The 27,925-nt window shown below is 41.4% G+C and overlaps 2 protein-coding genes and 1 long non-coding RNA gene across 9 annotated transcripts; 2 read left to right on the forward strand and 1 right to left on the reverse strand.

The window, feature by feature from the left end:
• Positions 1-1,174: 1,174 nt before the first annotated feature.
• On the reverse strand, positions 1,175-25,224 carry LOC105839124. Of its 6 annotated transcripts, XR_004964497.1 has the most exons (5): positions 6,731-8,282; positions 6,243-6,641; positions 2,141-5,597; positions 1,707-1,926; positions 1,175-1,559 (listed from the first exon to the last, which is right to left on the reverse strand). It is a non-coding gene; the product is annotated as an uncharacterized LOC105839124 (long non-coding RNA). The 6 variants fall into 6 exon arrangements; XR_004964500.1 differs by lacking the exons at positions 6,243-6,641; positions 6,731-8,282 and adding an exon at positions 25,112-25,224; XR_004964499.1 differs by lacking the exons at positions 6,243-6,641; positions 6,731-8,282 and adding an exon at positions 12,131-13,079.
• LOC105839122 (tubulin beta-1 chain) lies at positions 8,417-16,123 on the forward strand. The gene is made up of 2 exons (XM_012685189.3): positions 8,417-8,620; positions 14,476-16,123. The coding sequence occupies exons 1-2, from the start codon at positions 8,564-8,566 to the stop codon at positions 15,760-15,762; spliced, it is 1,344 nt and encodes a 447-aa protein (XP_012540643.1). The 5' UTR covers positions 8,417-8,563; the 3' UTR covers positions 15,763-16,123.
• Positions 8,852-27,020, forward strand: LOC105839120 (tubulin beta chain). Of its 2 annotated transcripts, XM_028190197.2 has the most exons (6): positions 8,852-9,283; positions 13,086-13,089; positions 20,287-20,491; positions 23,894-24,002; positions 25,134-25,707; positions 25,935-27,020. In XM_028190197.2, exons 3-6 carry the CDS (start codon positions 20,435-20,437, stop codon positions 26,563-26,565), a joined length of 1,371 nt encoding a protein of 456 aa, XP_028045998.1. In that variant the 5' UTR covers positions 8,852-9,283; positions 13,086-13,089; positions 20,287-20,434; the 3' UTR covers positions 26,566-27,020. The 2 variants fall into 2 exon arrangements, with proteins under 2 accessions (XP_028045998.1, XP_012540641.1); XM_012685187.3 differs by lacking the exons at positions 8,852-9,283; positions 13,086-13,089 and having other exon boundaries at positions 16,433-20,491; positions 25,935-27,019.
• The last annotated feature ends 905 nt before the right edge of the window (positions 27,021-27,925 follow it).

The raw sequence follows: 27,925 nt of genomic DNA on the forward strand, positions 1-27,925 counted from the left end.
TTTTAAATAATAGTCCGTGATGGATAACGAAATAATTTTTATTTTAAAACTAGCTATGCCCTGCCACGCGTTGCTGTGGCTCTCTATTCTTATGCTACGTTTTTTTCAAATTTTCTTTGCTTTCGTTGTTTAACTTTCAAGAGCCTTGCTTTACTATTCCTCTTTTTATTTTATTTTTGAATAAGCATTTATCTATCTTTAATAAATCTAATATTCATTTATTCACGTACTTCTAACTTTTTTTTTCTAAAAGCTGCCATGAATTTAGAAATCCATTCAAAAGACTGTTTTAAATAAGTTCCTTTTTTTTCAATAAAATAACAGCCATTTTTATTTTTCTTGTTACCTTAATTTAAACACAATGAAACATTCTTCGCCTCTCCCGGTCTCTCCCCGTCTCTCCCGGTCTCTACCCGTCTCTCCCGGTCTCTACCCGTCTCTCCCCGTCTCTCCCGATCTCTCCCAGTCTCTCCCCGTCTCTCCCCGTTTCTCTCCGTCTCTCCCGGTCTCTCCCCGTCTCTCCCGGTCTCTCCCCGTTTTTCTCCGTCTCTCCCGGTCTCTCCCTGTCTCTCCCCGTCTCTCCCCGTTTCTCTCCGTCTCTCCCGGTCTCTCCCCGTCTCTCCCGGTCTCTCCCCGTCTCTCCCCATCTCTACCCGTCTCTCCCCGTCTCTACTCGTCTCTCTTGGTCTCTCCCGGTCTCTCCCCGTCTCTCCCGGTCTCTCCCGGACTCTCCCGGTCTCTACCCGTCTCTCCCCGTCTCTCCCGGTCTCTCCCGGTCTCTCCCCGTTTTTCTCCGTCTCTCCCGGTCTCTCCCCGTCTCTCCCGGTATCGGACGTCTCGACGGATCATTCTGAATTCGGGTTGCCCCCGCGTATGATGCATTCTGTCGACGTGGCATTATACAAAAGCGACTTAACGAGATCTCCTTGTATGGCCCACATGTCTCGCTTTAGGCGAGCGCTCGGAGCAGCTCGGAGCGTGCAGCTCCTGACTCTCGATCCTTTCTTCATTAAGTGGGGTGCCTTTATTGCCTTTAAATGGCATCAAAATGGAATTGACGCGGCGTGTTATGTAATGTCGTAGCGGTTACCGATATATAGTTACTGTCGGCATTAAATCATTCGCGAGCAATAAATTATAATAAGAAATAAAATAAAGAAAGAAATAACTGAAATTCCAATCTTAATCTACGTTATAATTACGTGATAAACTGTTGGATTCTGTTATATACATCGAAGATGCTTAACAGGGATTCATGAACGCACTCTCTTCTGTTCCAAGGTGATAGTAAATGTAATCCTGCCTCCGCCTCCGAATTGGATGTCGAGCGACTTATTAACTTCGTTCTCCTTCGTCGCGATGTATACATATCGGCGACCTCCGGAAAACGAAGCCATTTACGGCGAGCATGTGAACATTGTCGAACCTGCGTATCGTTCGATCTCACGAGAAAGTTGCCATATATCAAAATCTTGTCCTGGATATGAGAGAGACAGGATCTCAAAAAAAAAAAGTTGCTGCAGTAGCAGCGAGTCGCACGATTTCGCCTGTCACTGTAACTATTTTTATAACGATTAATTTTACACAAAGGAAATATTTATAATATATCTAAATAAGCCACGTGAGAATTAAAGAATTAAGTATGTAAAGATAAATTAGGATTAGAAAGATATACAGACAAATCGGATCAATCGCAATTTGCTTACTCGGAACCTTTTGGAAGCTTAATGCTTCAGCACATAATGACATATCTTAACTCTCGACTGCTCGATTACATCAGTAATGAGACGAATGGATTGGGGGCATACGCCCGCGGAAGCATTTAAGCGTATCAGTTGTCGTTCACCTTCTTAGGATCAATAAAATACCAGGGGGGCAAGGTCTGGCCTGTTCAAGCCTGGGTTCTCTCGTCACTCGCCAATCGCACTATAATTTTATTTATCACGTATAACAGTTATATTAAAACAATTCGTTGAATACGCATGCAAACATCAACATTCGTTTTATATCTATAATTTTTGCACAAGTTTAATATCTAATTGCTTTTTCAAAAATTAATTTATTATGTTTAATTATCATAAAATTTTCCAAAAGCTCCCTCTTGTCACTCCTCTACATTTTATTCTCTGCACAGTATTACCATTATTTTTGACATATGCGATTAAGAAAATGTCGTAGGAGCAATCAGAAGTCTAGAGATAATCGTCACGGGTCGCAATTGGCTTAGCCGTTTCAGTATCATCCGCAGAAATGGAAACCGCACGCGATACTCGCTATGACGCTTATATATAGACGATATCGATCGTTTTGACGGTGACTCAACGGTTCTGACTCAGGGGTAGCCTCGAACAAAAACCTTCCCTTATCACAATCACTTTATTGCGAGGTGCGCTTCGCGCGCGGCTCCTTGTTCCATCGCGCACAGAAATTCCGTAGAACCACGTTGGGGATGGGAACACGCACCACGTCCATCAAGGTCGATAATCATGACTCATGCTCACCCTCCCCGCGTTGTGACATGCGTACACAGAGTGTCGCGGGTTCGTCTGTTACCAGGTGCGAATTCGGCATTCGCGGCACATATGCCGGCCCGCGATCGACTAGGTCTGACATTAAAGCTTGAAGGTTAACACTTAGTGGCAATACTGAGCTTGGTTAAAGCGGTTAACAACTTAGGCCGTGGCTGTCTAGATTCGCATCATCAAGATTGGATTGAGTTCGATTAAAAAAAACTAAGAGCTTAATCTTTAACAGCGCATTTAACAGCATCTATCTAAATGTACATGAGATGATCCGAATGAGCTTTCATTGATTAATCAACTGGATTATGTTTTTGTATTAAAAAGAAAAAAGTTTTGACATTCTAGCATATAGCTTAAGAGTCAAATATAATTATCTTTAGATCTGCATTTCAAAATTGTTCTTTTCATGTATCAATGTAATAAAAACGCATAGTAGTAACAAAAGACAAATAAGTAACGTCTCTTTTTCTGCAATAAAAACTTGGCGTGATCGACATAAAGAAGGCATTATAAGATATATTTATGCAAATAACTATCCTGTATGCATATTCTGCGATCTCAAATTGATATTTTATATACACGAGATAAAACAACACGTTATGTAATCGTTCCGCAAATCTGGATTAGATGGAATACAAATCTTCGTCAAATATATCACTGAGCTAGTTTTTATTTTTCTCTAATTAATATTTTTTAGAACGTTTTTTTCTTACATAGCCTTTATCATCTCTAAATTTATTATAAAGAAGAAAATGAAGACATTGAAAACATTGCAGTTATCAGCCAAGATTTTCATCAAGTAAAGATCAATTATGCTCATTCTAGTTTGAGAATGATTTCTTTAATTTTGATTTGGCAGCCAAAGCTTTAAACACGCGATGATGTCACACACTTCCGCCATGCAGCATAACATATCGGGCGCGTATCGCGAGAGAGTTGTTCCCGGCGCGATGAAGGCGGCACTGGACGTTCGGTTGATACAGATCAATCGCTAATTATCACGACGCAGTCGCTTAATGACGCCAGCGTTACTTTTTCCTGCCGGGTGGACGGAAACGTGCTCGGATCGGGCTTTAAAGTGAACGTGATGTCACCCGCGGTTAGCGTTTACACTCGCGGAGCCACCGCTAGCAAGGCGAACGAAGGACAATAAGACGTGAGGCATTAAGCCAAGCGTATATCCACGTGGATTGTTCTTCAGTCGGATATTATGCAATCTCTCACGACAAGAAGATTGACGAAAGGCTTTTCGTCTTACGTCAAGCCTCTGACGCATCGCAGTCTTTTAGCCTCGTGTAAACGATACAAACTGCAAGTTGTAATGGAAAAAGATCGGCAATACTGGTAATACGCCTTCTAAAACCGGCACCTGCTTATTTCTCGCAAATTAAAGACTGCACTATATTAATAACTGATAAAAACATAATCTGCTTAGGTGATTAAAGAAATAAATTGGTGATCTTTTTTCCCTCTAGATTTTGCAAAATATTGCAAATAATTCAAACTAACAATCTTTCTATTATTTGCAGCTCTGCTAGGCTGACAGCTGTTTCCTAGCTATTTCTCGCCACACGTCTGCGGAGAACGTTCCTGTTCCTGTAATCGTATCCGCGTTCGCTGAAACTGTTGATCAATATAATTGATTAAGTTACTGTGCGGGAAGCATTTCCGCGGAGGCATCGATGAAAATGATCTCGGCGTGCACGCAGCCGGGGAGTCGTGTATGCCACAGGCATGCTGCAGTAATTACGGCAAAAACTGCGGGTATGCCGGCGTTTGTATACGCGGGGAAACCGCGTTATCACGCAAAACCGCAAGCGTGCGCGGGCCGATAGCGCGTGTGCGACCTTTTCTTTTTTTTTTTCATCTTTTTTTTTTAATCTTCTCTGCGGGACGACGACGGCGCGCGAGGCTGATCCATACAAGGTAACGAGCGAGGCAGGACCGGCTACACCTCGTCGTCGTCGTTGTCGTCGTCGCCGTCGCCATCGCCGATCACACCTTCTCTCGCTCGCTCTCGATCACGAAGATACTAACGTCGGTGTCGCACGCCGGATGCAAGGGCGTTTGACCCGGCCCAGTGATGTAACTCCTGTTTCTCGGTGATAATAGGTTGACAGCACGAAGGAGCTGCCTTCCTTCACTGTTATCTTCGCGAGATAGAAACTGTTGACACCGCGAGACGTATGGGAGCTTTAATTTTGCCCAAGTGTTAGGTTCATACGTCATTGGAAGTTTAAACGTAAAAATACCGCCTACGAGATGATTAAAATAATACATACTGACGTTCCTTTCTGAGGTCATATTTTATAGTCATATTTGTACAGTCATACATTTACATAAATTATATCTTAACAGAATCGACAATCGGTTTCTTTTCCATAGATAAGTTTTAGGCTTATAAACAAACTTGATAAATTGAACTTTACGTATTTTTAAAATAATTAATTTAAGTTAAAAATTAACTCATTTAATTAAGTCGAAAACTATTAACTTTCCAATTTTATTAATTAACTTTTAATTTTTTTTTAAATTAGTTACTACCCAACCCAGACAAATATCATAGAAAAACACATTACGTCTCGCAGAGTCGAATCTGCTCACATCTTGCGCGAGGTATTACTGAACGAGCAGAATGATGATGCGACTAATTATATTACGCCAACGGAAGCCAGGACAGACAGCGCGATGTTACGTACACAGAATACGCTGCTTGTTCATTAATTAAGCCTGCCAGGTTGCCGCGGGCGTGTACGTACCCGTGAGTCACTTATCGACTTTCTCCTACGACGGAGGGTAGGGTAGTAGTCAGAATACGCGCCTAAAGCGACTAACTGGATGAGGGCGGAGTGGGCCACACACTAAAGTTAATCACTTACCGCACCGTGCACTACTTACAGGTGTACTATCTATTCTTAGAGCTGATGGGGCATTCAATCTTATTCCCCAAATGGCTCGTTTTCTTACCTGCATTAAAAGCACGCGATCTGACTCTCGCAATCTCGTAACGTTCTGTCTTTTGTGGTTTACTTGTTCTTAACAAAATTTCACCTTACAGACAAGCAGCTGTTTTCACTGAAATAAAATATTATTTGTATTAAATGGAATATTCGAGGTTTTTATACGATAGTTTGTGCGATAAAATCCTCACTTTATATATATATATATATATATATATATTTCTACTTTTTTTTACATATTTCTACTTTGTTTCTACATTGTCTGCATTGCGCGCGTCTATTTCCTATTCGTAGCGTGCGTGTTTTAGCAAAATAATTAGGTAGAACGTCGTGTACCCGGTTGACTCATCATTTTTAATGAATGAACCATTAGTGTCCATCTAAATACACGTAAACCTTTTGTGTAGGAGTACCAGAAACGGCACACCAACGGCAAACAAATTTTGTTACGACACCAAGGTTGTCACATAAATAAAATACAATATGTTAAATATATAAAATGTAATCAATCAGCTACGGCAATAGAACAGCTATAGTATAATGAAGGCTACTTTAAAATCTAGAAATAATTAAAACGATTAATAGAACAAAACGAAACAGCATTGGGAAATCTTAATGAATTTCAGTATGAACCGACAATATATGTCTTCGATAATTCTCTTCCATATTCGTATTTATCAAGTAATATGCGTCACGGAGTCCAGAGCTGTTCATCGGAACAATAGCTCTGTTCTACTGCTATTCTCGAACGGATACTCACGCTATTTACGGCGCACACGGATACAAATGTTCGTCCCTATGTAAAACTTCTTAACAGGATCCGTATTTAACGCGTTCCCGAGGAGGCGTTACATATGGCGCGCCAACGCATCTTACGTGGAAGTGAGACGGAAGGCCGCCGTTAAGGTAATGTAATGTCACACGAAACGCGTAATCGTGGCCGAATACGGTACTGCTTCGCAGAGAACCCGCGCATCTCACGCGAGGACTCTTCGAGAAGCGCATTTAACTGTAAAACTTCTTCTATACCATCGATACGGCCGGAGAAGAGAACGGAAACGATACAGTGTTTTATTATTCCATTTACATATAATTATATAATTTTTTTATGCGTATACAATCTTTGCTTAACGTTCGCGGCACGTTGAATGCAGTCATTCTGAAAAGATTTTAAACACCGTACATCCTGCGATTAGATTTTTATATAAATATAAGTAATTTTAAACTTAATTTTCAAATTATACGTACGGACGTTTGAGAATGTACAGACATTAATTATAGATGAGTAAAAAGGAAAATAGATCTTCGCGGAACGTCTGCTATAAATTCTGTCGGCGGAAGCAGAATCTGCCACCCCGTGTGATCATTCAAATGATATATTCTCCTTCCATACATCGAGTTCGCGTCAACGGGCGAAATCCGAGATTAATGCGGACATAGACGGCGCCAATTTGCCGCAGTACTCGCTCGAAGCTCGAACTCTGGCCAGCATTTCGCTTTACTGGGTTAACTGCAGTGCGAATTAATCGAATTAGCTTACAACGAGTGTCTTGAAGGAAGATTGCCGGCGCTTGGCCTGCCAATTAAATAGGTCCGGCCTGCGAAGAACGCTCGCGATCTCGACGTCTCGTGCGGCTCGTCACGCCGCCGCGCCGGCCGCCAGCCACGCCTGCGAATCGATAGGCTGCAGGCAGGCAGGCGCCCGTTGCATCTCGCGCGCGAGATGCACGGCCCGGAAATCGGATGACGGAGCAACGGAAATATATGTGCGCCTCTGGTATCGAGCCGCGGGCAGCCGGTTTCTCACGAGCGCGCAGCGCCGGAACGAAGTCATCTCGTGCTCGACCGACGTGCTCCGCATCGACGACGACGACGACGACGATGCATCCGCGCATTGCGGGACGCGAGATCGCATCGGACGTGTCCCTCTTTACATTGAGGAGCACAGCTTTGCCGTGACCGGACCTATAGCCTTCTACCACTGTCCCGGCTCCACGGCTCCAGTGCCGGTGTCCCCTCGGGACCATCCGGGGCGCCGGGACTTTGAAATTAACGGTCGAAACGGGTTGTTAAATTGATGTCACGTTATCGCGACCTTAGGAATTTCGTAAGTCGGGCTCCCGTAGATTATGTAATCGCGTGATGGTTAAAAATCAGTTGAGTTGTCGCGAATTTTATAAGTACAATTTCAAAATTTCATTCTTGTGAATTTTTTGAGATAGGAAAAAGACTACACTATTTCATTTATTATAATAATTATTGCATGTTTTTTTATCGTCGTAGTAAGTATTCAAAAACTTATTGAAACGTATAGATTGAAAAAGTTAATGTAAAAAGACTTGATTGTCTAGTAGGAAATTACGATGAATTAATCATTTATTCAAGAAGAGTCTCTTAAATAATCGCTAGACGTTCAATAATGTTATACAATATTTCTTCAGAAACAAATTCAATATAGCCTCAATATAATAATCAAACGTCTATCGAATAATAGGAAAAGAAAAAAAAAAAAAAAGAGTATCGTCTCGAGTTCGACACATTCGACGGAAGTCGGACGAGGCTCGTCTGTCGTCGCCGACAGATTAAATTAACATTAAAATATTGTAACAAAACGGCATCACATTGGGTTTCTCGAGGCCTTTGCCTTATTAAACTTGTCCTATCGGGCAACGGCGGTTCCTCTCGGAAATTCGGGGAACCGAGAGGCATTCGCGAGGCCGCCGCAGCGTGTCGTCTACGACGACACGGCAACGACGTGCGCGTGCAGTTGGCAACGCAGCGCTCTCGCCCTCTAGGGGAGAGGGCAGAGGCGGCGGCTCCGCCAATCGCGTGCGTCCTTACGCGCGCGACTCTCCCTGTCCCGCCCGTCCCGCGCGTGCGCCCCGGTGGAAGCTTGAAAATCTGTAACGGACAGCGCGACCGCCGCATACTCGTCTCTGGGCTCTCGTGACGCGTTAGTCTGTGCACTCGAGTCAGTTCGATATAAGTCCGTAGCAAGTCCCCAGTCAGTCGCCGCCGCCGCATCAAAGGGATCTCGTTCTTTCCGAGAGGTCACAGTCCGACGAACTCCACGCGAACAACATGAGGGAAATCGTGCACATCCAAGCCGGCCAGTGCGGCAACCAAATTGGAGCGAAGGTAGGCTGCTCTGCTCTTTGGAAGGAGACTTCGCGACCTAGAACCATGTATCCCGCCCGCGTGTTCCTTTGTTCGCGAATTCGAGCCCCCGTCCGCCGTGAATTCCACCGCGTCGACGTTCTTTCGTTTCCTCCGCGTTCGATCGCTCGGCTTCCCGCCCGGAATTCGGGGCACCGTAACGCGACGGTCGCGAAGGGCGTTCTCGACTCGCCGAGGATCCACGATAACGCCGTTCGCCATTTTTTTTCCTCGTCGCTCGATATCTCGTGCGTGGCCGAGAGAAAGAGATAGAGAGTGCGAGGAAGGAGAGGAGAGAGAGGACCCGCGGCGGCAACGAGGACGGCGCCGCACGGCGTTCTCCTCGCGGCTCGACGGGCACGTTGGTACGCGAGAAAACCATCAGCCTCGCCCGCGCGGCGGTCGAAGACCCGTCATGGCGACAGGGACTCGCCGGCCGGCCGGCGCTGATCTTAACGGTTTTTCATTCCCCCTCCCCTTTTTCCCCCTCGCCGTTCCTTTCTCCCGTCGTGCAATCGCGTTCCTGTACGAACTCGTCGTCGCTATCCGTCGGCCATCTTCCCTCGACGTTTACCGTGTGTACATTTCGCATAGCCGCCGGGCGACGAAACACAAATACGTCGAAGATTCGCGAACGCAGAGTTCGTCTGTCATTTGGCCGGGATCTTCGAGGCTGCTGGGTGTGGCGTATCTCTCTCGCCGACGAGAGAGAGAGAGAGAGAGAGAGAGAGAGAGGTCGGAACAACATCGACCGACTGCGCGCGCATCTCTCTTCGTTTTTTTTCACTCCGCTGACATTCTCCGCTTTCCGTGTTTCTACAGAGACCTGACCGTCGGTCCGCAAACGTTGCTTCGATTACTCGCGGGAGAGGTTCTACGTTCTAGACGTTTCAGCCGGTCGCAGATTCGATTTTATCGCGAATAAAACCGCCCGTCGTATATTTCCTTTTTGTGCGGCTATCTTCACCTCTCCCTCCTCTTTCCCCCTTGCCGTACCCTCGTCTCCCATCCGTTCCGACGCGGTTAAAGCTGAGCACACACCGAACGAATAAGCGACGTGATTTTTATCGTCCTTCGACTTTTATGATCCTCGCCGGAAGATATGATTTTTCACGCCTTTCGCGCTTATCTTATTTCTGTCAATACGTGAATCGACTTTCCTCTCCCACCCTCCCTTTTTTTTTAGAAAGAAAAATAAGCCGAGCATTTTAGCTTGCTCCGGTGTGCACGCCCCTTGAGGCAGATGAAATTCCTTCGCCGCCGCGTCCGCCAGCAGCCGCGCGGCGTCCCGATCGCGTTTAACGGCCACGGCAGCGTCGGTTGAATGGCGGGTGTATTTTAAAATTTTTATGCGACGCCGTTAACGGACAGCCGACGGACGCGAGGCACCGCGTTATCGCTCGAGTCGACACGCACGGACGCTCGGAGAAGTCCGCGTTAATCGTGCGAATCGGCGTCACCGTTTCTTACGTGCACGCGCTCCATTCCCTTTTTGTTGTCGTCCGCGTCTCTCGCTGGCCTGTCGATTTTTCTATTGTTTTCTTCCTTTCCCCTCCCCCTTCAGTAAGTCGAGAAACACAAGAGTCACGGATTATTGAAAGAGCGCGGGTCTTTTCCTTTTTATTTGAATAAAAGTTTAATGGCACGAACGGAAACAAGTTTAATTTGGAGAATAATATTAAAATTTTTTATTATGCGTCATAAAGGTTACGTAAGACTACGTAATCGCGTTTGTGATGTAGGTCGATCTCTTTTTAAGAACATTAATCTTATCAGAATAAGGATAAAGAATGAAGGAGGAACTGGTAAACCTCGAGGAGAAGCTGATCAACGTTCGTCGTCACGCTTCCGTAATTTTTAAGGGCTGCTGCACCAAGTCAATGCCCGTTTCTCCAGCTGTCTCAATCGATCCGACGTCACGGTAGCGCAACATCGAAAGCTTTTTTTTTTTCACCCTTTTTTCCTATAGCAAAGTAGTAATAATGAGAACGTATCGATTAGATGAAAACTTTCCCCCCCCCCCCTCCCAAATTGGAGAACGAGTGGTTATCGCGGTTAGTTTTAATGCACTTCTTTAATTTGTCAACATATCTAAAATCTGCGATAAAATTTACTGATAATCGAGGTATTATCGCCGAGAATGCGCAAACCGATAAGAAATTAAAAGTTTCAAAGTTTTATTTTTTCCCAAGCAAAATGTGCCTTTCAATTTTGAACATTTTTTTGTTCGGGAACTAAAAGTAACTCTAGAATGTCTTGTAACTTTGCAATCACGTCGACAAAATACTCTTGCTAAGTTTAATAATTAAAAAATTCGGTTCACGGAACACCATTAATATTCTCTATAAAATGTACCAGAAAAAAAACATTATTAAAAGTCTCATTAAATGCAAAGCATTCTGAAAAGAAGATTATATTTCCCGAAGAATTGAGGAAAAACCAAGGCGAAATCACGATGAAAATTGTGGCAGCGCGGCATACTTTCTACTACGCGAGCTTGTTGAATAACCAATAACCAACGAATGTGCTCATTCAACGGACGCCTTCGAGTCCAAGGACATCGAGTCCCTCGCGTAGCGCGGCAACGCGCTCCCAAATAAAGGAAGCCGGCGATATCCTCTCTCGCCATTTTCCCTCGCATCACCTCGGCCCGTTTCGAACCGTTGTTTCGCTCGTTTCGCCGGCCCTCTCCGTCTCTCTGGATATAGCCAGGTGTATCGATCGCGTCGACTCGCGAGGTTGAGTTTCGCCTACTGTCGCAACTCTTACAATTACTATTTTATAACGATTGGTTTTTTTTCCCCTTTCACATTTTTAAAAATAGCTTTTACAACGAGATATAATTGCAATTAATAAGAACGGTGTGTGTCTATCGCCGATTGGGATTCATTATCTGTAAACGATCTTCAGCTGATCTATTAATAGAACGCTCTGAATATCCTGTATTAATAGAGAGGAGATGTAATTTAATCCTACATGTCTGGAAAGATTGCGGAAATAGTAATATCCTTTAATAATAGTTTTAAAAAAGACTTTGTTATCAAGATGAAATTATGAACAAGATTTTACAGCGAATGCCAGTTTACGTTCTTATTTATGGGATTCTATAATCTTTATATTACTCTAATTAAAAAATATATCTTAAATTAACATTTATAAAAGAGATGATTAACACTTATGTAATTATTTCGATATACGAGTATAAATATTTACACAAGTATGAACTAAATAAAATTGAATCCTTGATAGAAAATTTCTTCTTTCCGTTTAGTTCGTAGCTTTTACTCTTCGGTACAGCTGTAATGTATTCCAACGCGTATCTCGTGCCGTTACAACCAACTGCTCCCATAGAATTGTGCATTTTGCAACGAAAAATGGTACTCTTAACGTTTCTCATTCATTACTCATTCATTAACCAGATTATTTTAAGGCGCTTATCAGCTGTTTGTAAAGTACAAGTTCAAGTGATGTATTCATTAAAGGTCCACTCACCTCAAGGGGAGAGCCTCCAGTGAGAAAAGCACAGTACATTATATATATTGCATTCCTATACGGTCTAAAATATACAGCCCTTGACGAATTAACCCTTCTCGTCTGCGTTTCTCATCTGCCGTAAGCAGCGGTCCATTAGAGATAGTGGGACCCTCGTGGTCCAATTGCATCGCGTATCCGCTCGGTGGTTGCGCAATACGTATGGTGCAGCATCGCACGCGCGGCATGTATGCGTTTAGAATAACGGTACGACCTTTCACGCTGCTTCCGGTCTAGCAATGACGATGCGCGTCTGTCGCCGCCAGCCGACGCGAATATGCGCGGGGTCCAGACGTGAGAAGAAAAAAGGAAAAATTAAAAAACGTAAATGGATAAACATTACCGCATAACCGTGCGATTGTCGTTCATGTTACTGTTTTACAATCATTTCTATATATAGCGGTGACATTGGTGACTCATATCTGACTGTAACATATACATTGCGATCAGGCTGGACGAGGAGAAGGTAGAGGTGGTAGAGTGGGGACAGATAGGGTTGGGTGATCTTAGCTTTCGAACGACGATGATCATATATGGTCACCGCTTAATACACCCATCGCCTCAATGTGGGACGTACGTATCGAACGGTAGGCGGACCTGACTTTTTTTTTGCGACGACTTTTTAATGCAGGGTTTGGTACACGGACTTTTCGAGATTATTCAATGACAGCTTCCGTCGGAAAAACATTTGGCTCGAGGAGAAGCCGCAGCGACAGCAGCAGCAATAAAAACTATCTGCAGTACTTTTGTTTATCTTCATTCTGCTTGCAATTACCGGCTATATGTATTTTTCATTGAGGGCTTGAGGAAAGAAAACAAAAACTAAATCAAAACATCTTTTTGTCCCTCTATCTTTATAACTTGTTTTTATTTTATAATGGGTAGTTGCAAAATGCAGTTAGCAGCGGGAGCGAAGATGGTGAAGAAAATCTCTTTCCATTTTGGCAATTTATAATTAGACACAGACAAATTGGAAAGCGTACTTCCGTAATGGAGCGTCCCAATTGTGAAAGGGGTAATTTGCCAAGTAACATATAATTTTGGTATCTTGCCATGCTCTGACTCAACATCGCGCGACACTCTGGACCTACGTTAACAATTGAGCTGTCAAGACAACATAATTATGTTAGCCCAGTCGGTTCTACTTATTCGCGCGGAACTTGGCAAAGTCTTTTGTACTCGGGAATACACGCGGATCTCTCGCACGTCGATTTCCAGAAATATACCGCGGGGTCTTTGAACCGTTCTTGAGATGGAGCAGAGAATGCACCGTGGACCGCTGACGACTTTGTAATTAACTTCCCCGTTTGTTTGCAAATTAGGTGTTGCATCAGTCACACCCAGTCATATCTTGAATTGCTAATTGGAGGAGATTCGTCGAACCATCTTCTTTCCATTTTAGGTCGATCGGCAATTAATTTGCTTCATCAATATTAATCAATTGCATTGAAACATTGTTTCTCTCAGATAATGCTTCTTACGTGATCTGTTCACGATGCTATTATTCGAGATTGTACGGATGCGCAAGTATTCAATTTGAAAATTACGCTATCTTCGTAGTGCTAAATTGAAAGACGTTTACAAGCGCGATTTCAGTCTGAAACGCCAATTATGATTATTACCATGTGTGAAACGAGCGCTTCCGGGAGATTACGTGGCGGCGACGGTCCATCGTCGTATCGTGTACTCATGGTACTCATTGTATCGTGACGCGCTTCGATGGTCTGATCAACTGGCCGCCTTCGAGACAGGATCGTAACGGCGCTTACGTTACGATAATATGAGACTAATTAATCTCGATTATCGCTTGGGCGACTCGGGTGCACGAGAGGAGACGGACTTTGAAAAAAATGCGAAAGGGAAGAAAAAGAGAAACGTAATTTAACGCGCAGACCTCGAGGGAGTATTACGATTAATTACACGCGAACTATTCGCCGTTCGCGCGCGCGCACGTCCGAGGTCATTGAACGGCAAGCAGTTCTTCGCAGTTCGCGTTTGATACAATGGAAGGCTGGAAAACGGATGCTAAGATAATTGCAGGGAGAAAGTCAGTCCGCGAAACTTCCTTCCTATGTGCACACGCACACGCGCGGATAATGCGTGATTCAGAACGCGTATCTAATTGTTTGTGGCAGTGCTAATTCGTTACGGCATTTGTCACAACACTTGCTAGAGACATACACGACGCGTCGTCTCCCATTTCCTCCATTGAACATCTCGCGGTAATCTGCTGTTAACCTATAATAACATATTAAGATATAAAGATGAAATTTTTCTAACGAACATGACTTTTTTGTGTATTGCAGTTTTGGGAAATCATAAGTGATGAGCATGGCATCGACCCGACTGGCACCTACCACGGTGACTCTGATCTCCAGCTGGAGAGAATCAACGTCTACTACAATGAGGCGTCCGGCGGCAAATACGTGCCGCGTGCCATCCTCGTCGATTTGGAACCCGGCACCATGGACTCCGTGCGTTCGGGGCCATTCGGTCAGATCTTCAGACCGGACAACTTCGTGTTCGGCCAGAGCGGCGCTGGCAATAACTGGGCGAAGGGCCACTACACCGAGGGCGCCGAACTTGTAGACTCTGTTCTCGACGTTGTGAGGAAAGAGGCCGAGAGCTGCGACTGCTTGCAAGGATTCCAGCTCACGCACTCTTTAGGTGGTGGTACCGGCTCCGGTATGGGTACCCTGCTCATTTCCAAGATCCGCGAGGAATATCCCGACAGGATCATGAACACGTATTCCGTTGTGCCGTCGCCTAAGGTGTCCGACACGGTCGTCGAACCCTACAACGCCACCCTCTCCGTACACCAGCTCGTCGAGAACACCGACGAGACCTACTGTATCGACAACGAGGCCCTTTACGATATCTGCTTCCGCACCCTGAAACTGTCTACGCCGACGTACGGCGATCTAAATCATCTCGTTTCCCTCACGATGTCCGGTGTGACGACTTGTCTGAGGTTCCCCGGTCAGCTAAACGCCGACCTTAGGAAACTTGCCGTAAACATGGTACCCTTCCCCCGTCTTCACTTCTTCATGCCCGGGTTCGCGCCTCTTACGTCTCGCGGCAGCCAACAATACAGAGCGCTCTCTGTACCGGAACTCACCCAACAGATGTTCGATGCCAAGAATATGATGGCAGCGTGTGATCCCAGGCATGGCAGGTACCTCACAGTCGCTGCCATCTTCCGCGGTAGAATGTCGATGAAGGAGGTCGACGAGCAGATGCTCAACATTCAGAACAAGAACAGCTCGTACTTCGTCGAGTGGATACCGAACAACGTGAAGACCGCCGTGTGTGATATCCCGCCGCGCGGTCTCAAGATGTCCGCCACGTTCATTGGTAATTCCACCGCCATCCAGGAACTGTTCAAGCGCATCTCTGAACAGTTTACTGCCATGTTCAGGAGAAAGGCTTTCCTTCACTGGTACACTGGTGAGGGTATGGACGAGATGGAATTCACCGAGGCTGAGTCGAATATGAATGATTTGGTATCTGAATACCAGCAGTACCAGGAAGCTACCGCGGACGAAGACGCAGAATTCGACGAGGAGCAAGAAGCTGAGGTCGACGAAAACTAAGAGAAAAAAAAATATCCCGCCGCGAAAGCGACACTCTCTCTCGCCCTCTCTCTCTTTCTCGACCGAGTGATAACGCAACACACCCTTCACCTATGCTTCTTAACTCGTTATCTCTTTTGTATCTTTTTTACGGACTTTTGTTTCGAACAACTTATGCGGAGCGCGCGCGCTTTTCGTTGCCTGCCCCTATTCATTATCGCATTCGGGTGCGATAATTCGGAGAATGATTTCTTATTTTTGAATGTGTCTTTCTGAAAGATTTATTAGTTTCGATTACTAATTCTTGCGCGCTCCTACCATCATTCACTGTACAACCGCCGAGAGCGGCCGCTACATTTTGAATAAATTATTATCATATGAATCTGTCGTCACTATCGCACTACTCCCTAATTATTACACACCTCTAGAATAGTGCTATTGAGTTTTGTATTTTCGGAGACTTCATAATATATATTTATATTCGTCTGTTGTCATACGCAATTTTATACCATGATAAAATAGATGTGAATAAAAATCCATGAAATATATGATAAGAGTATTGTTTAGACATTTAGTTGTTTCATGAAGCTAGAATTTGAGATGAATTATTCGCGTAATAAATAAAATTACGATTGCGAAAGAATAAGTTTTGAATAAATGTACACGAGAACATTGTAACTATTATAAGAATTCATTTGAAACTTGGTTTGACAGAAATAAGATGCGTAAACGTGATGGTTATTAAATCGTCGACTATTATATATTTTTCATAATTAGAAATTGCACATCAGAAACTTATTTTTGTTTTTGATCTAAATTAATATTATATAATTGCTTTTTCATAATTTTTTGATTAAATGACTATTAACTTGTCAAGTGATAATTATTTCTTTAACACGAATTTATTTTTTTGCGCGTAAAGAAACATTTGTGATAATTATATCAAAGTTCAAGGATTCTTCGGTTTTTAAATTTATAAAAAATAACTATTCCGCTGGATTTAAACACTAGTTTTATTTCTATTTTTAAATTAAGTTATACTTGACTACCATTTTTCCTAAAATGGTCGTATTATTACTCAAAACATATGCGTGTTGTGCGATATGTAAATTAATGCAAGGTCTACAATGTCAGGAGTAAGAAGTAAAAAATATGAAATTAGATTTGCCCATTTCGTTTACTCCCAGTTTATAATTGATCAATTGTTACTCTTACTCCTTACTCCATTACTCTTTCTGATATTGTAAACCTTTCATTATAGAAGAGTCGCAAACAACTACTGAAGTATGCAAATCGTTTTCCTGTCGGAAAAACGTTTTATCGCAAATTATTCGCATCCCAGAGGCATCTGTATTTCTTATAAAGCAACATAATTTTTTTCTGACTTCGAGAACAACGTAATTGCTTGCATAATTACCAGTAGTAGCAAAGAACCGACCGCAATTTACCGACGAAAGTTACAGATTAACTTTACCGTATCTTTTACCTGCACACAATTACAGATACTATATTTACCATACGTTAATCCCTATAGCCGATAATTTTATTTACCATCTTTTATTTCTGCTCTTTGCATAACGACTATCAAAATATGATAATGATATTTAATTATACTCGTGAAATTAACTCGTGTTACATGGGTGCGTCTTTATATTTTATTGGCTTCAGTAAATTCTCGCGTGAGATGGTAAATTGCGCCATTTTAGCAGCCACGAGGTATTTCAACAGCTCTTGCCTCGGGGAACGCAATGCGTTTTGCATCCGTACTGCGGTAAAAACGAAAAAACGTCGAGCGCATCACGCTCTGGCTAGCGAGCTAACGGATTAACGGAGATACAGTTAAACCGACGGAATCAGCGCGTTTCGGCCACACGCTGAGATCAATATGTGTTTTTCTCAGACCGAACGCACGGGAGAATGAAATATTTTGTTGCAATTTTCGTCCGGGACGACCGGGAGAAACTCGAGCCGCGACGCTCGAGTTGGAAATAACCGCGACCGCGTTGCGACCCTGCGCTTCCGGTTGCGCCTCCTTTGCCCCTGCTGAGATTATTGCCTTATCTCATTCCCCTAATTTCGCACAATTGACCACCGCCTCCGTGGCCCGCGTGACATTCTCCCACGATCTTCGGTTCCCCCGAATTAATCCTGTCGTTTTACGATCAGTTATGATTGCTTCATGATGTTTCGCTCACCCCTTGCAGCACCGTGTAAAATAAAGCTAATACATTTATAATAACGTAACAAAATATATATATAAATAAGTAAATATTTACAATTAACGATATGAATTATAATTAATAATATTATTTTCATATTAGATTAATTATTGTTCTTATTCCTTAAAATCTTCAGAATAAAGTATTATTCTTTTTATAATTTTATTTTATATAATTTTTATAAGTATCAGAATATACTAATTATGACCGATGTAAGTCGTGTGACGTGTCCCGAAAGATTATCAGATTCGAATTTGGCCGTTTGCCTTTGATAAAACGTAGACGTCGACCTTAATAGAGACAACATGACTCATCGACATGTCTCGCTGCATGTCAACCGTCTCGTCTTACGAATTCGATTCATCGCCAGGCGCCGCACGCAATAACAAAAGTACGCGTCGTACGTGCCTAGCTCATTAAGAAATAAGAGATAAGCATTTCGTTTCCTGCCTATTGTGTTAAATACCGATCCTCGCGTAGTGCCTTGCCCTCAAACTTCAATTAATCTTTCAAATAATTTTTTTTAAAGTTGTTTTATGTCACACTCGAAATTTTCTATCTTCAGTGACATCCATCCTTTATATTTTTATTAAATTTTGTATTATAAATTAATTTTTTACATCTCAAATACAGTATAAAATAATAATTACGGTCAATTGTTCCGACTTCTCGATAAAGATACTATCATGTTTTTGGTAGTTTCATACTGTGTAAAAAAAAAAAATTAAATGGAATCTTAGACATCTTCGAAAAATCCGGGCCTATGTAACAGAACTGCTTTAAAAAACCGCCTTTTCTTACTTCCCGAATATCGCACGAGTGACCGCGCACGTCGGTGCCGACGACGCGGATGTTAACGGGAACGGAGGACAGACGTTACAATAATAGACGGAGGCGTCGTCGGGAAAAGACCGTGAAGGAGTTCGGCGCGTAGAGCTGGAGACGGAACGCGACGACTATCTCGATTGTCATCGTCTTCGACGAGGACGGCGGAGAGCGCGAAGAGTGCGCCGCTTTAAGAGTGATTCACGAGATAAAGACCTCTTCGCAGTATCTTGTGCCCCGTCCCTGTGTACTTTTGGAATCTTTTTAACAGCGACATCCTGCTTTAAGAACTCGCGATAGAGTGAATGCGTTCCTTGCGTTACTGCCAATTAACATTGTAACTTGAGACGACTAGCCATTACGAATGCCTGACATTAGTGGAAGTACTATTTGTAGATATTATTATTTAAATATTTTCCAACGGCAGCATCGCATTTGTAGAAAATGATGTACGAAAGAGTTGAACTGTGTTTGTTCAAATTTTGCTACAATTCACGTGAACACAAATGTTTATTTATTAAAGAATCGAAAAATTAACATACACAATATTAATTGCGATAATAATTCAGCTAGCCGTACATGAGGTATACGTTTTTAATTATCTGAAAAAGTTCGGCGAAACGATTAAAACTGTAAAATTGATATAATTAAACGCGCGCTAATTTTATATTTCATTTATTACATCCCGACGTTTGCATGCGCCAATGGTAATTATAGGCATTACAAGGCACGCATGTGTGGTGCTGTCCCAGAATTCATGTGACCGAAACGCTTCCGTTAAACGTGATACCTTCCTCCAAAAAAAAAGAGAAAAAAAAAGAGAGTTCTATACTCCTGTTACAGTTCCGGTGACTGAGCTCCAAGGTAATTCGATATAAAGAACAATCATCGTACCGTAAAGAACAATCGAAGCCCGCAGCTTCCGGGAATTAATTTGTAGCGGTGATTAATAAGCGTTATTATTTTTATTACTATACTACTATTCGAAAGTCCAATTTCGCAGCTCGAAAACGCTGGAGAGGCGCTGCCGATGGAATAATGACCGTTCGCTTTGATGATCAGCGAAGCCTCGCGCGGCGCATTCGGCAAGAAAAGACAAGCCGACTGGAAGTGGTAGCCTCGAGGGTTGCAGCAGGGTCTGCACGCACGCCGGGGTTCGCACGTGCCCTTTTCGGAGGACGCAGCACCCCGCGATACAGGAACCCAATTCCCCCACGTTTTCCCCCTTCCCCTCTTATGCCGCTTATCACCGTAAAGTTCTTTTGCCCCCTTTCCCTTGCTCTCTTCCATTTTTTTCTTTGAACTCCTCCCCGCTCTTCTTCCGAGACTTAAATCCCGTCGTCATCGACGTCGTCCAAGCTCCGGGAGAGCGGAGCTCAGGACGCCGACACTAGCGCGCCCCCCTCCCCCAAATAATGCTCGTCGCTTCATTCTCAGGCTCGACTCGCGACGGCTGGCTGCACTTCTCCTCGGCTCGGTTGCACTCAGCCGCACAAGCACCGCACTCCGTTTCGACGCGTCGAGCGTGCACGCACGGACCCGATCCACGGCAGGACAGAGGAGTCCCGGATCTACGGCAGGACCAGAAGAAAAAAATCGGCCTTCCCTCTCGCCACGTCGTTTTCCCCGCACCGAGAAAAAAAAGCAAGATGAGAGAGATCGTGCACCTGCAGGCTGGACAATGCGGCAACCAGATTGGCGCAAAGGTAAGCCAACAAATACACCAAAGATTCTTCTTGTGCTCCGTATATTTTTTTCCGTATTTATTTTCGATCGCGAACGAAAAAAATTTCCATAAACTTAAAATGTCTGAATGTGTTTTAATTAGATATAATATTTTTGGGGGGGATTTAACTTTTCTTCGATGAAAATTTAAGAGATTATTATTTATGAGGGAAGCGATACTATTACTTTATTTTATTTAGAAATCTCCATCCCCTTCTCGTTTAAATATCAAAAATTATTTCTGTGCATATTCTACAATCATGAATTCTGCAATAGAGATTTTGAATTAATCTTACCCTAAATAGATTGTCAAAATAAACGAATTAACGTGGGTAATATTGAATATTTTGATATTGAAATTTTATAATGTACAAATTGACAAAATAGTGAGCGAGTTTTAAAATTCAGCGTAAGAAGGTGTGAAGCTTCAATATCGAAACCCAAAAGCATGAATGAAAGTGCTCTATTCGAATATATTCAACATAATATATACATGGACTACAGAAGCGTCGATGAACAAAAATAAACTATGTGTTCAAAAGACACGCGTGGTGTCCGGAAATTAACTGTAAATTACCAATTTATGTCGCACCAAGACGACAGATGACTGTCAATTAAAGCGCGAGCAAATCGAGTATTATGACTCATAGTCTTTGGAGTATCGATCGAAGTTCGTGCGAGGCACTCATCTGGTTTCCCGAAAAACCTCTCTTTTGAAATTCTCTTCTAAATATTTTGTTTATTGAACATTCTGTATAATTTCAAAATAATAAGACATATAATAATCATAAATTAAATTATTGGTAGAAATACTCCGAGCTGTTTCTTCGCGTTCTTTATTTTTCTGGGTGGAATCAATAAATTCTCGGTGGAGCGATAACCTGAGCAATAACGTGAACATTACATCGCTCCATAAAAAAAAAAGCAATCTTACTTAATGGTATCGTTTGACCACGGCTCTAATCAAATTGAAGATAAGGCAGCGTAACGAGTGGAATTTAAAAAGCCGCACTCGTCTCTGCAATATCCCTTCTATTTCACGCGACGACCGAAGTGCGTGAAGTGATTCAAATTTTAATCGTACCGGCACATGATGGCAGGAGACGATCGCGTATATACTTGGAGAACACTTAAGATTCCGCGGTGATCGCCGTCCATTGGCGTGAAAACGAATGGACACAAAAATATATCTCGAAATTTATTTCCCGAAATTAAATGAATTATATGAAAAATTCAATAAATTAATAGAAAGTTGTTTATCGATCACAAAACAATTTCTGACGGGATAAATCAGACAATTGTCGCGAAAATTAGCGCAAATTACCGCGGGCTAAAATTGAATGTTGCCTGTGATGTCAATTGATTTAGTGCTTTATTAATTTATTCTAAATAAAATGAGTTATTATACACATTTTGCAAAGCTAGTATTATCACGAAGCACTTCAGATTCGCTAATCTTATTGATCGTGTGCGGTAGGCGTGACAATCTACATTCAGCGACACATTCAATTACATTTGGTATCGCAAAGACAATATCAAGAAGTTATTAAATCTTTTATTAAATCAGTTATTTTAGTTATCCTAATAATTTGTTGTGTATTTTTATAATATCCCCGCGCCGTTAATTATTTTTTTGAGACATTTCACATACGCACACATTTTTGTATTATTATTTAATATTATGTTAACAATATCATATTATGTTAACAATATCATATTCTGCAAACAATGTAAATTATTATTAATTGAAATACAAAGTACGTAAAATAAAAAACTATGGAATGTACTTTCAATTTTATTTAACAAAGTAAATATTCTGAGGTTTATCTTCGACAAATAATGCCTTATCAAATTTCCGCGTTATTTCCTTATGATTTAAGATTTTTCTTCGTATTTCGTGCAGTATTGCTCATTAAATAATGACGCATGCCAAATTATGAACCAGAATACGGAGCACTCAATGAGTCAGAAAATTTTTTTATTAATACCAGTTCAGTGAAGAAACTAAATAAAGTTAATGCCAAAGTATCAATAAATCAAATGAAAAGTATTATAATCGCACACAGATAATATTAAAATTGCTAAAAGCATGTTTATTTATTAATTAAAAATGTGTATTAATAATGATGACAGTAATAAATACTTTTATATACATAAGCAATATAGATTTTCTCTTATTAGAAATTTGGAAATAAATAATCGACAGAAAATATATAAAACGGGAAGAAAATACAACTTTTCGTTCAAGCGAATCGATTAATTTTATTGAATCAATTTTTGCAATGATTTTTGCAATCATTTCAGATGAATCTTTTTCGTGCCGATTCGGAAACTGAAACTTAAAGAATTGTTTTCTTTCAAAAGGATTGTCTCTCTTCTCCTTGTATTGCGAATCCTGCACCGTCGGTTTTATGACATTGTTTTCCGCTCGAAAGAATTTAACGATCCCAGGAAGCAAACCCGAAGTTCCTGTAATTACAGACAGTCGCAATCTACACAATTGTACGATAATGTTTCTCGAGTAATCGAAACACCGTTGGAAATACGAGATAGTGCAAAGGAACAATTGATAAATCGGCCAAGTGTAATAATCATATCATAATTTCTTTTAATTTATCCGCGCGATTTAATTTATCCACTCATCGTACGCCCTTCATAAAAATGTAATATTGGCCATTAATTATTACTTATTTCGAGTATTAAAAACACTAACAACAGTGCTTTTACATTTTTATAAGGGATAACTTTCTTAAGAGTCTATTAGATCTAATTTTTCTTCATCAAGTTTAAAATAAAATCTCGATCCTGAAGAATTCTTTTCTGAATCGAACGTTCGTGCGAGGAATAGCAACTATTTCTTATTCGCTTGTGTGATAATGAACGTCGCGTACGTACAAGGTGCACGTAAGTGCAGCGAGGATGCATTTAGAATAATCAGGGAGGCCCATTTTGCCGTGGCAACGGCCATGGCGACCGGCACACCGGCTTGCTATTATTAGGAGGAAAAAATAGTAAAAAGACAAGACAAATGGAGAGAGGAGAAATATTTAACGGGAGGGTGGACATGAGCCAGGGGGCCACAGGCCGCGTTTAATTCCGTACGCCTCTATTTTTGGATGTCGCGCGTGTTATCTCCGTCTTCGCGACCGGAGTTTGGGGTGCGCGCTCGGTTCCGGAGGGAAGTTGCCCTTCATTCGACATGCCGAGTGGTTCGTAGGAAAAGAGTGCGGCAAAATAAACCCATAAGCTATGTTTAGAAAATGTTAAGAAGGCGCCTGCTATTTTGGCGTTGAACTACTTACTGGTTACTCAGATGTGCTTAGAAATGATAATGTTTAAACAGCTGGCTTGTATGATGTTAATGTTAATGAATCACGTTGCAGTTCTGGGAAGTTATTTCCGAGGAGCACGGTATCGACCAGTCGGGCATTTATCATGGTGACAGCGATCTACAGCTCGAACGAATCTCTGTGTACTACAATGAAGCATCTGGTAGGAGCATGTTATATTATAAATATTACAACTTGCGCTTATTTTCGTCGTAAAAAAAAATATAATAGAATAATTTATTTGAAAAGCAATTTGCTTTTTTATAAAAGAAATTTTTCAAATTTAACAATTAAGACACAGTTTTTATATATTCTGCAAACGTTAAAAGATGAATTATACAAAGATAAATCTTTCTAATGGAAATCGTTTTGGCGGATTTTGTTCTCGTATCGAAAATAGCAATAATGAGAAAAATAGAAAACCTCGTGTCCTACACTGATGGAACGATGAAGAAGAGAAGCATCGAGACACGTATTTTATGCTGAAAATAGCCGTCTTATATGGTCGGACTTAAAGTTGTAAGTTGCAAGTGGAATACGATTTCAAAACTTCTCATGCATTCGTTCGTGTCGCGAGATTATTTCCGAGAACGCAACGTGCGACACGTGCTCTACGGTAGAAACAACTTAATTAACAAACGAGTGAAATGCAGGCACCACTCGTCGTCGTGAGGGAATTTAATTGTTGTTAGAAATAAATTGAAACACTGTAAGAAAAACATGTTATTAAGTAAGTTCCTGCATACATGCTTCAATAAAAATAATATTTCTCTTTGTTATTTTATATAAAGTTTATATACTATTTACAAGTAAAATATTAAATAGTAAAATATATAATAGTCCATTCAGTTTAACAAGATACATTAACTTATCCAAGCCTATTAATTTGGACTATTTATATTTATTTAAAAATAATAATTATTTTACATTATAGTTTTAATTAAATCGCATAACGTAAATTCTTTTGCTACTCTAGCTGATAGCTATTCATTTGCAAACAATACAAGCATACGATTCCATTTATGTACGTATTTCCGTCAACTATTATGGCCGGCAGGAGTTTCCGATAGAATTACAATAACAATCGATCTTATATAGAAGTCTTGTATTACTGCAATTAAGTCTATATCTTTTACTAATATTATTTCAATACGTATATTAACGATAGAAAAATTCTATTACTTTTTCTAGGAGAATATTGTTTTATGTAAGCCATTTTTTATTAAACATTTTAAGCATTTCAAAATATCCGAATGAACAAAGATATATTACCTGGTCGTTTTCCCCATTACAGTTGCGACGTCTACGAATGGAGGAAAATATGTACCACGCGCGATCCTGCTGGACTTGGAGCCAGGAACGATGGATGCCGTTCGTTCCGGTGCTTATGGGAAGCTCTTTAGACCGGATAACTTCGTGTTTGGACAATCCGGTGCGGGTAACAACTGGGCGAAGGGCCACTATACCGAGGGTGCCGAATTAGTCGACTCTGTCCTCGATGTGGTGAGAAAGGAGTGCGAAAACTGCGACTGCCTTCAAGGTTTCCAGCTCACTCATTCACTGGGAGGTGGTACCGGGTCCGGTATGGGCACCCTGTTGATCTCGAAAATCCGCGAGGAGTATCCCGATCGGATTATGAACACTTACTCGGTGATGCCGTCGCCTAAAGTGTCCGATACCGTCGTGGAACCCTACAATGCCACTTTGTCGGTGCATCAGTTGGTGGAGAATACCGACGAGACCTATTGCATCGATAATGAAGCTCTGTACGACATCTGCTTCCGCACTTTGAAGGTTTCCAACCCGAGTTACGGTGACCTTAATCATCTGGTCTCACTCACTATGTCCGGAGTAACTACTTGTCTTAGGTATGTGTGTAAAAATGAACAAATTTGTAAAAAAAAATTGTAATTCTCTTAATTATTGATATATGTAATATGATAGCAAATGAAAAAATAGTAATACTTCACGCAGATGATCCTTTTTCATTGTAAACTAAGTAATCTTTGTTTGAAGAATAACATAAATTTGATGAATAATAAAACTTTTATCTTACAAACGTGATTCAAAAATATCACACCATCGATTTCTTCAGGTTTCCCGGCCAATTGAATGCCGATCTCCGAAAGCTCGCGGTAAACATGGTACCTTTCCCACGTCTGCACTTCTTCATGCCAGGCTTTGCACCTCTAACATCCCGGTCCATGCAGCAATATTCCGCGCTCTCCGTGCCAGAACTTACACAACAAATGTTCGACGCGAAGAACATGATGGCGGCCTGCGATCCACGCCATGGCCGATACCTCACTGTGGCGGCGGTCTTTCGCGGTAGGATGTCGATGAAGGAGGTGGACGAGCAGATGCTCAGCGTGCAAAACAAGAACAGCTCGTACTTCGTCGAGTGGATACCGAACAACGTGAAAACCGCCGTGTGCGACATCCCGCCGAAGGGTCTGAAGATGTCGTCGACCTTCATCGGCAACACCACCGCTATACAGGAACTGTTCAAGAGGATCTCCGAGCAGTTCACGGCGATGTTCAGAAGAAAGGCCTTCCTCCATTGGTACACCGGCGAGGGCATGGACGAGATGGAGTTCACCGAGGCCGAATCTAACATGAACGATCTGGTATCCGAGTACCAACAGTACCAGGAAGCCACGGCGGAGGAGGATTTCGAGACGGAGGAGTGCGCCGACGACTTCGAAACCTGCGAGCAGGAAAACTGAAAGCAGCGAGACATTTCCTTCTATTAGGTTTATCTTCAGCTTTTCTGTCTCTGTCCCATCGTCGTAGGAACTTGCATTACGTGTGAGGCTCACGAAAAGTCATCTTTTGATACTTTTATATATACGATGCGCTTTGTAATCGCTGAGATGGGCGTAATGTAGGCGATAGAGATTTTTTTTTAATAAATTGTGTGATATCGAAATATTTATAAAGGTCAATATTCGAAGATGGATAGAATTATGGCGAATATTAAATTAATGCGAAAAGTAATTATTTAAACTTTAAAGCGTAAAATAACTTCTTTTATTGATCTTTTGTTATGTCTCTTGTTATGTCCACGATACGCCTATGTTATATATTCAGCTTTACTAGTGATAATTATAAGGATTTTGATATGTCATTTGGACAAATGTGACTTGGACTGAAGTGTAATAAAAATCGTTGAAAAATCAAGCTCTTGTCTTGTACTTATAATCATAAAATAATGAATTATTAAGATGCAATGGAAGTTTTTTTTAAGTTCTTTTGTTTTTATAATTTCTATTAATACTAAACGTTTTCCCATTAATCTTTGTATTTCCTATATTTTTAGATTTTTTTAATATTATCACACCCATTCTCTTACATATAGCAATTTTTATCTCGACATATATTTTTATCGAATTAAAATGCATTTTAATAATGCCGCTATTTATCGACAGTATACTGTACTCAAAATCTTCTTCATATACTAGCCTGTTTCAATGAAGGTAATGTCAAGAACAACTTTTCTGGAATTTTTTGAGTTTGTTAAACGAGTTTTGAGTTGCAGTTAATAGCAAAACATCAGATAATTCAGATAGTACATATAATAATTTAAACTATATAATAATGTATTTGAAATGCAAATATATAATAATGTATTTGAAATGCAATTAATGAAATAACTGTTTTGTACTTTCAACATTTCCTTATGTTCACATTTTGAAGAAAAATTATCTTGTCAAAATTAAAAAAAATTCTTTATGCTATACATTTCTTTATCCCCACACAGATACATTTATTATTTTTATATTATTTAAAGAAAGAAAATAGAATAAAAAGCGGCGGTGAGAAATTGTCGCGCAGTAACACGCGTTCTCCTTTATTGTACGCAATAATAAAGTGTTTGCCCTCGGGGCACCGATGAGATAATGCGCGATCGCCAATTTTTGCCGAGGCCTTGGCTTCATCAATGTCAGTTGGTCAGAAGGACGATAACGAGTTCGATAACGAGAATCGCGTCTAAACGCCAGCGTTTACTCGTCTTATTTAAGAGGTATTTATATCAAGCTACGAACAATGTCATTAACTGTGATAGAGATATTGATTAACGTAATG

The sequence above is a fragment of the Monomorium pharaonis genome, chromosome 8 (genome assembly GCF_013373865.1).
Source record: "Monomorium pharaonis isolate MP-MQ-018 chromosome 8, ASM1337386v2, whole genome shotgun sequence".
Lineage (NCBI taxonomy): Eukaryota > Metazoa > Arthropoda > Insecta > Hymenoptera > Formicidae > Monomorium > Monomorium pharaonis.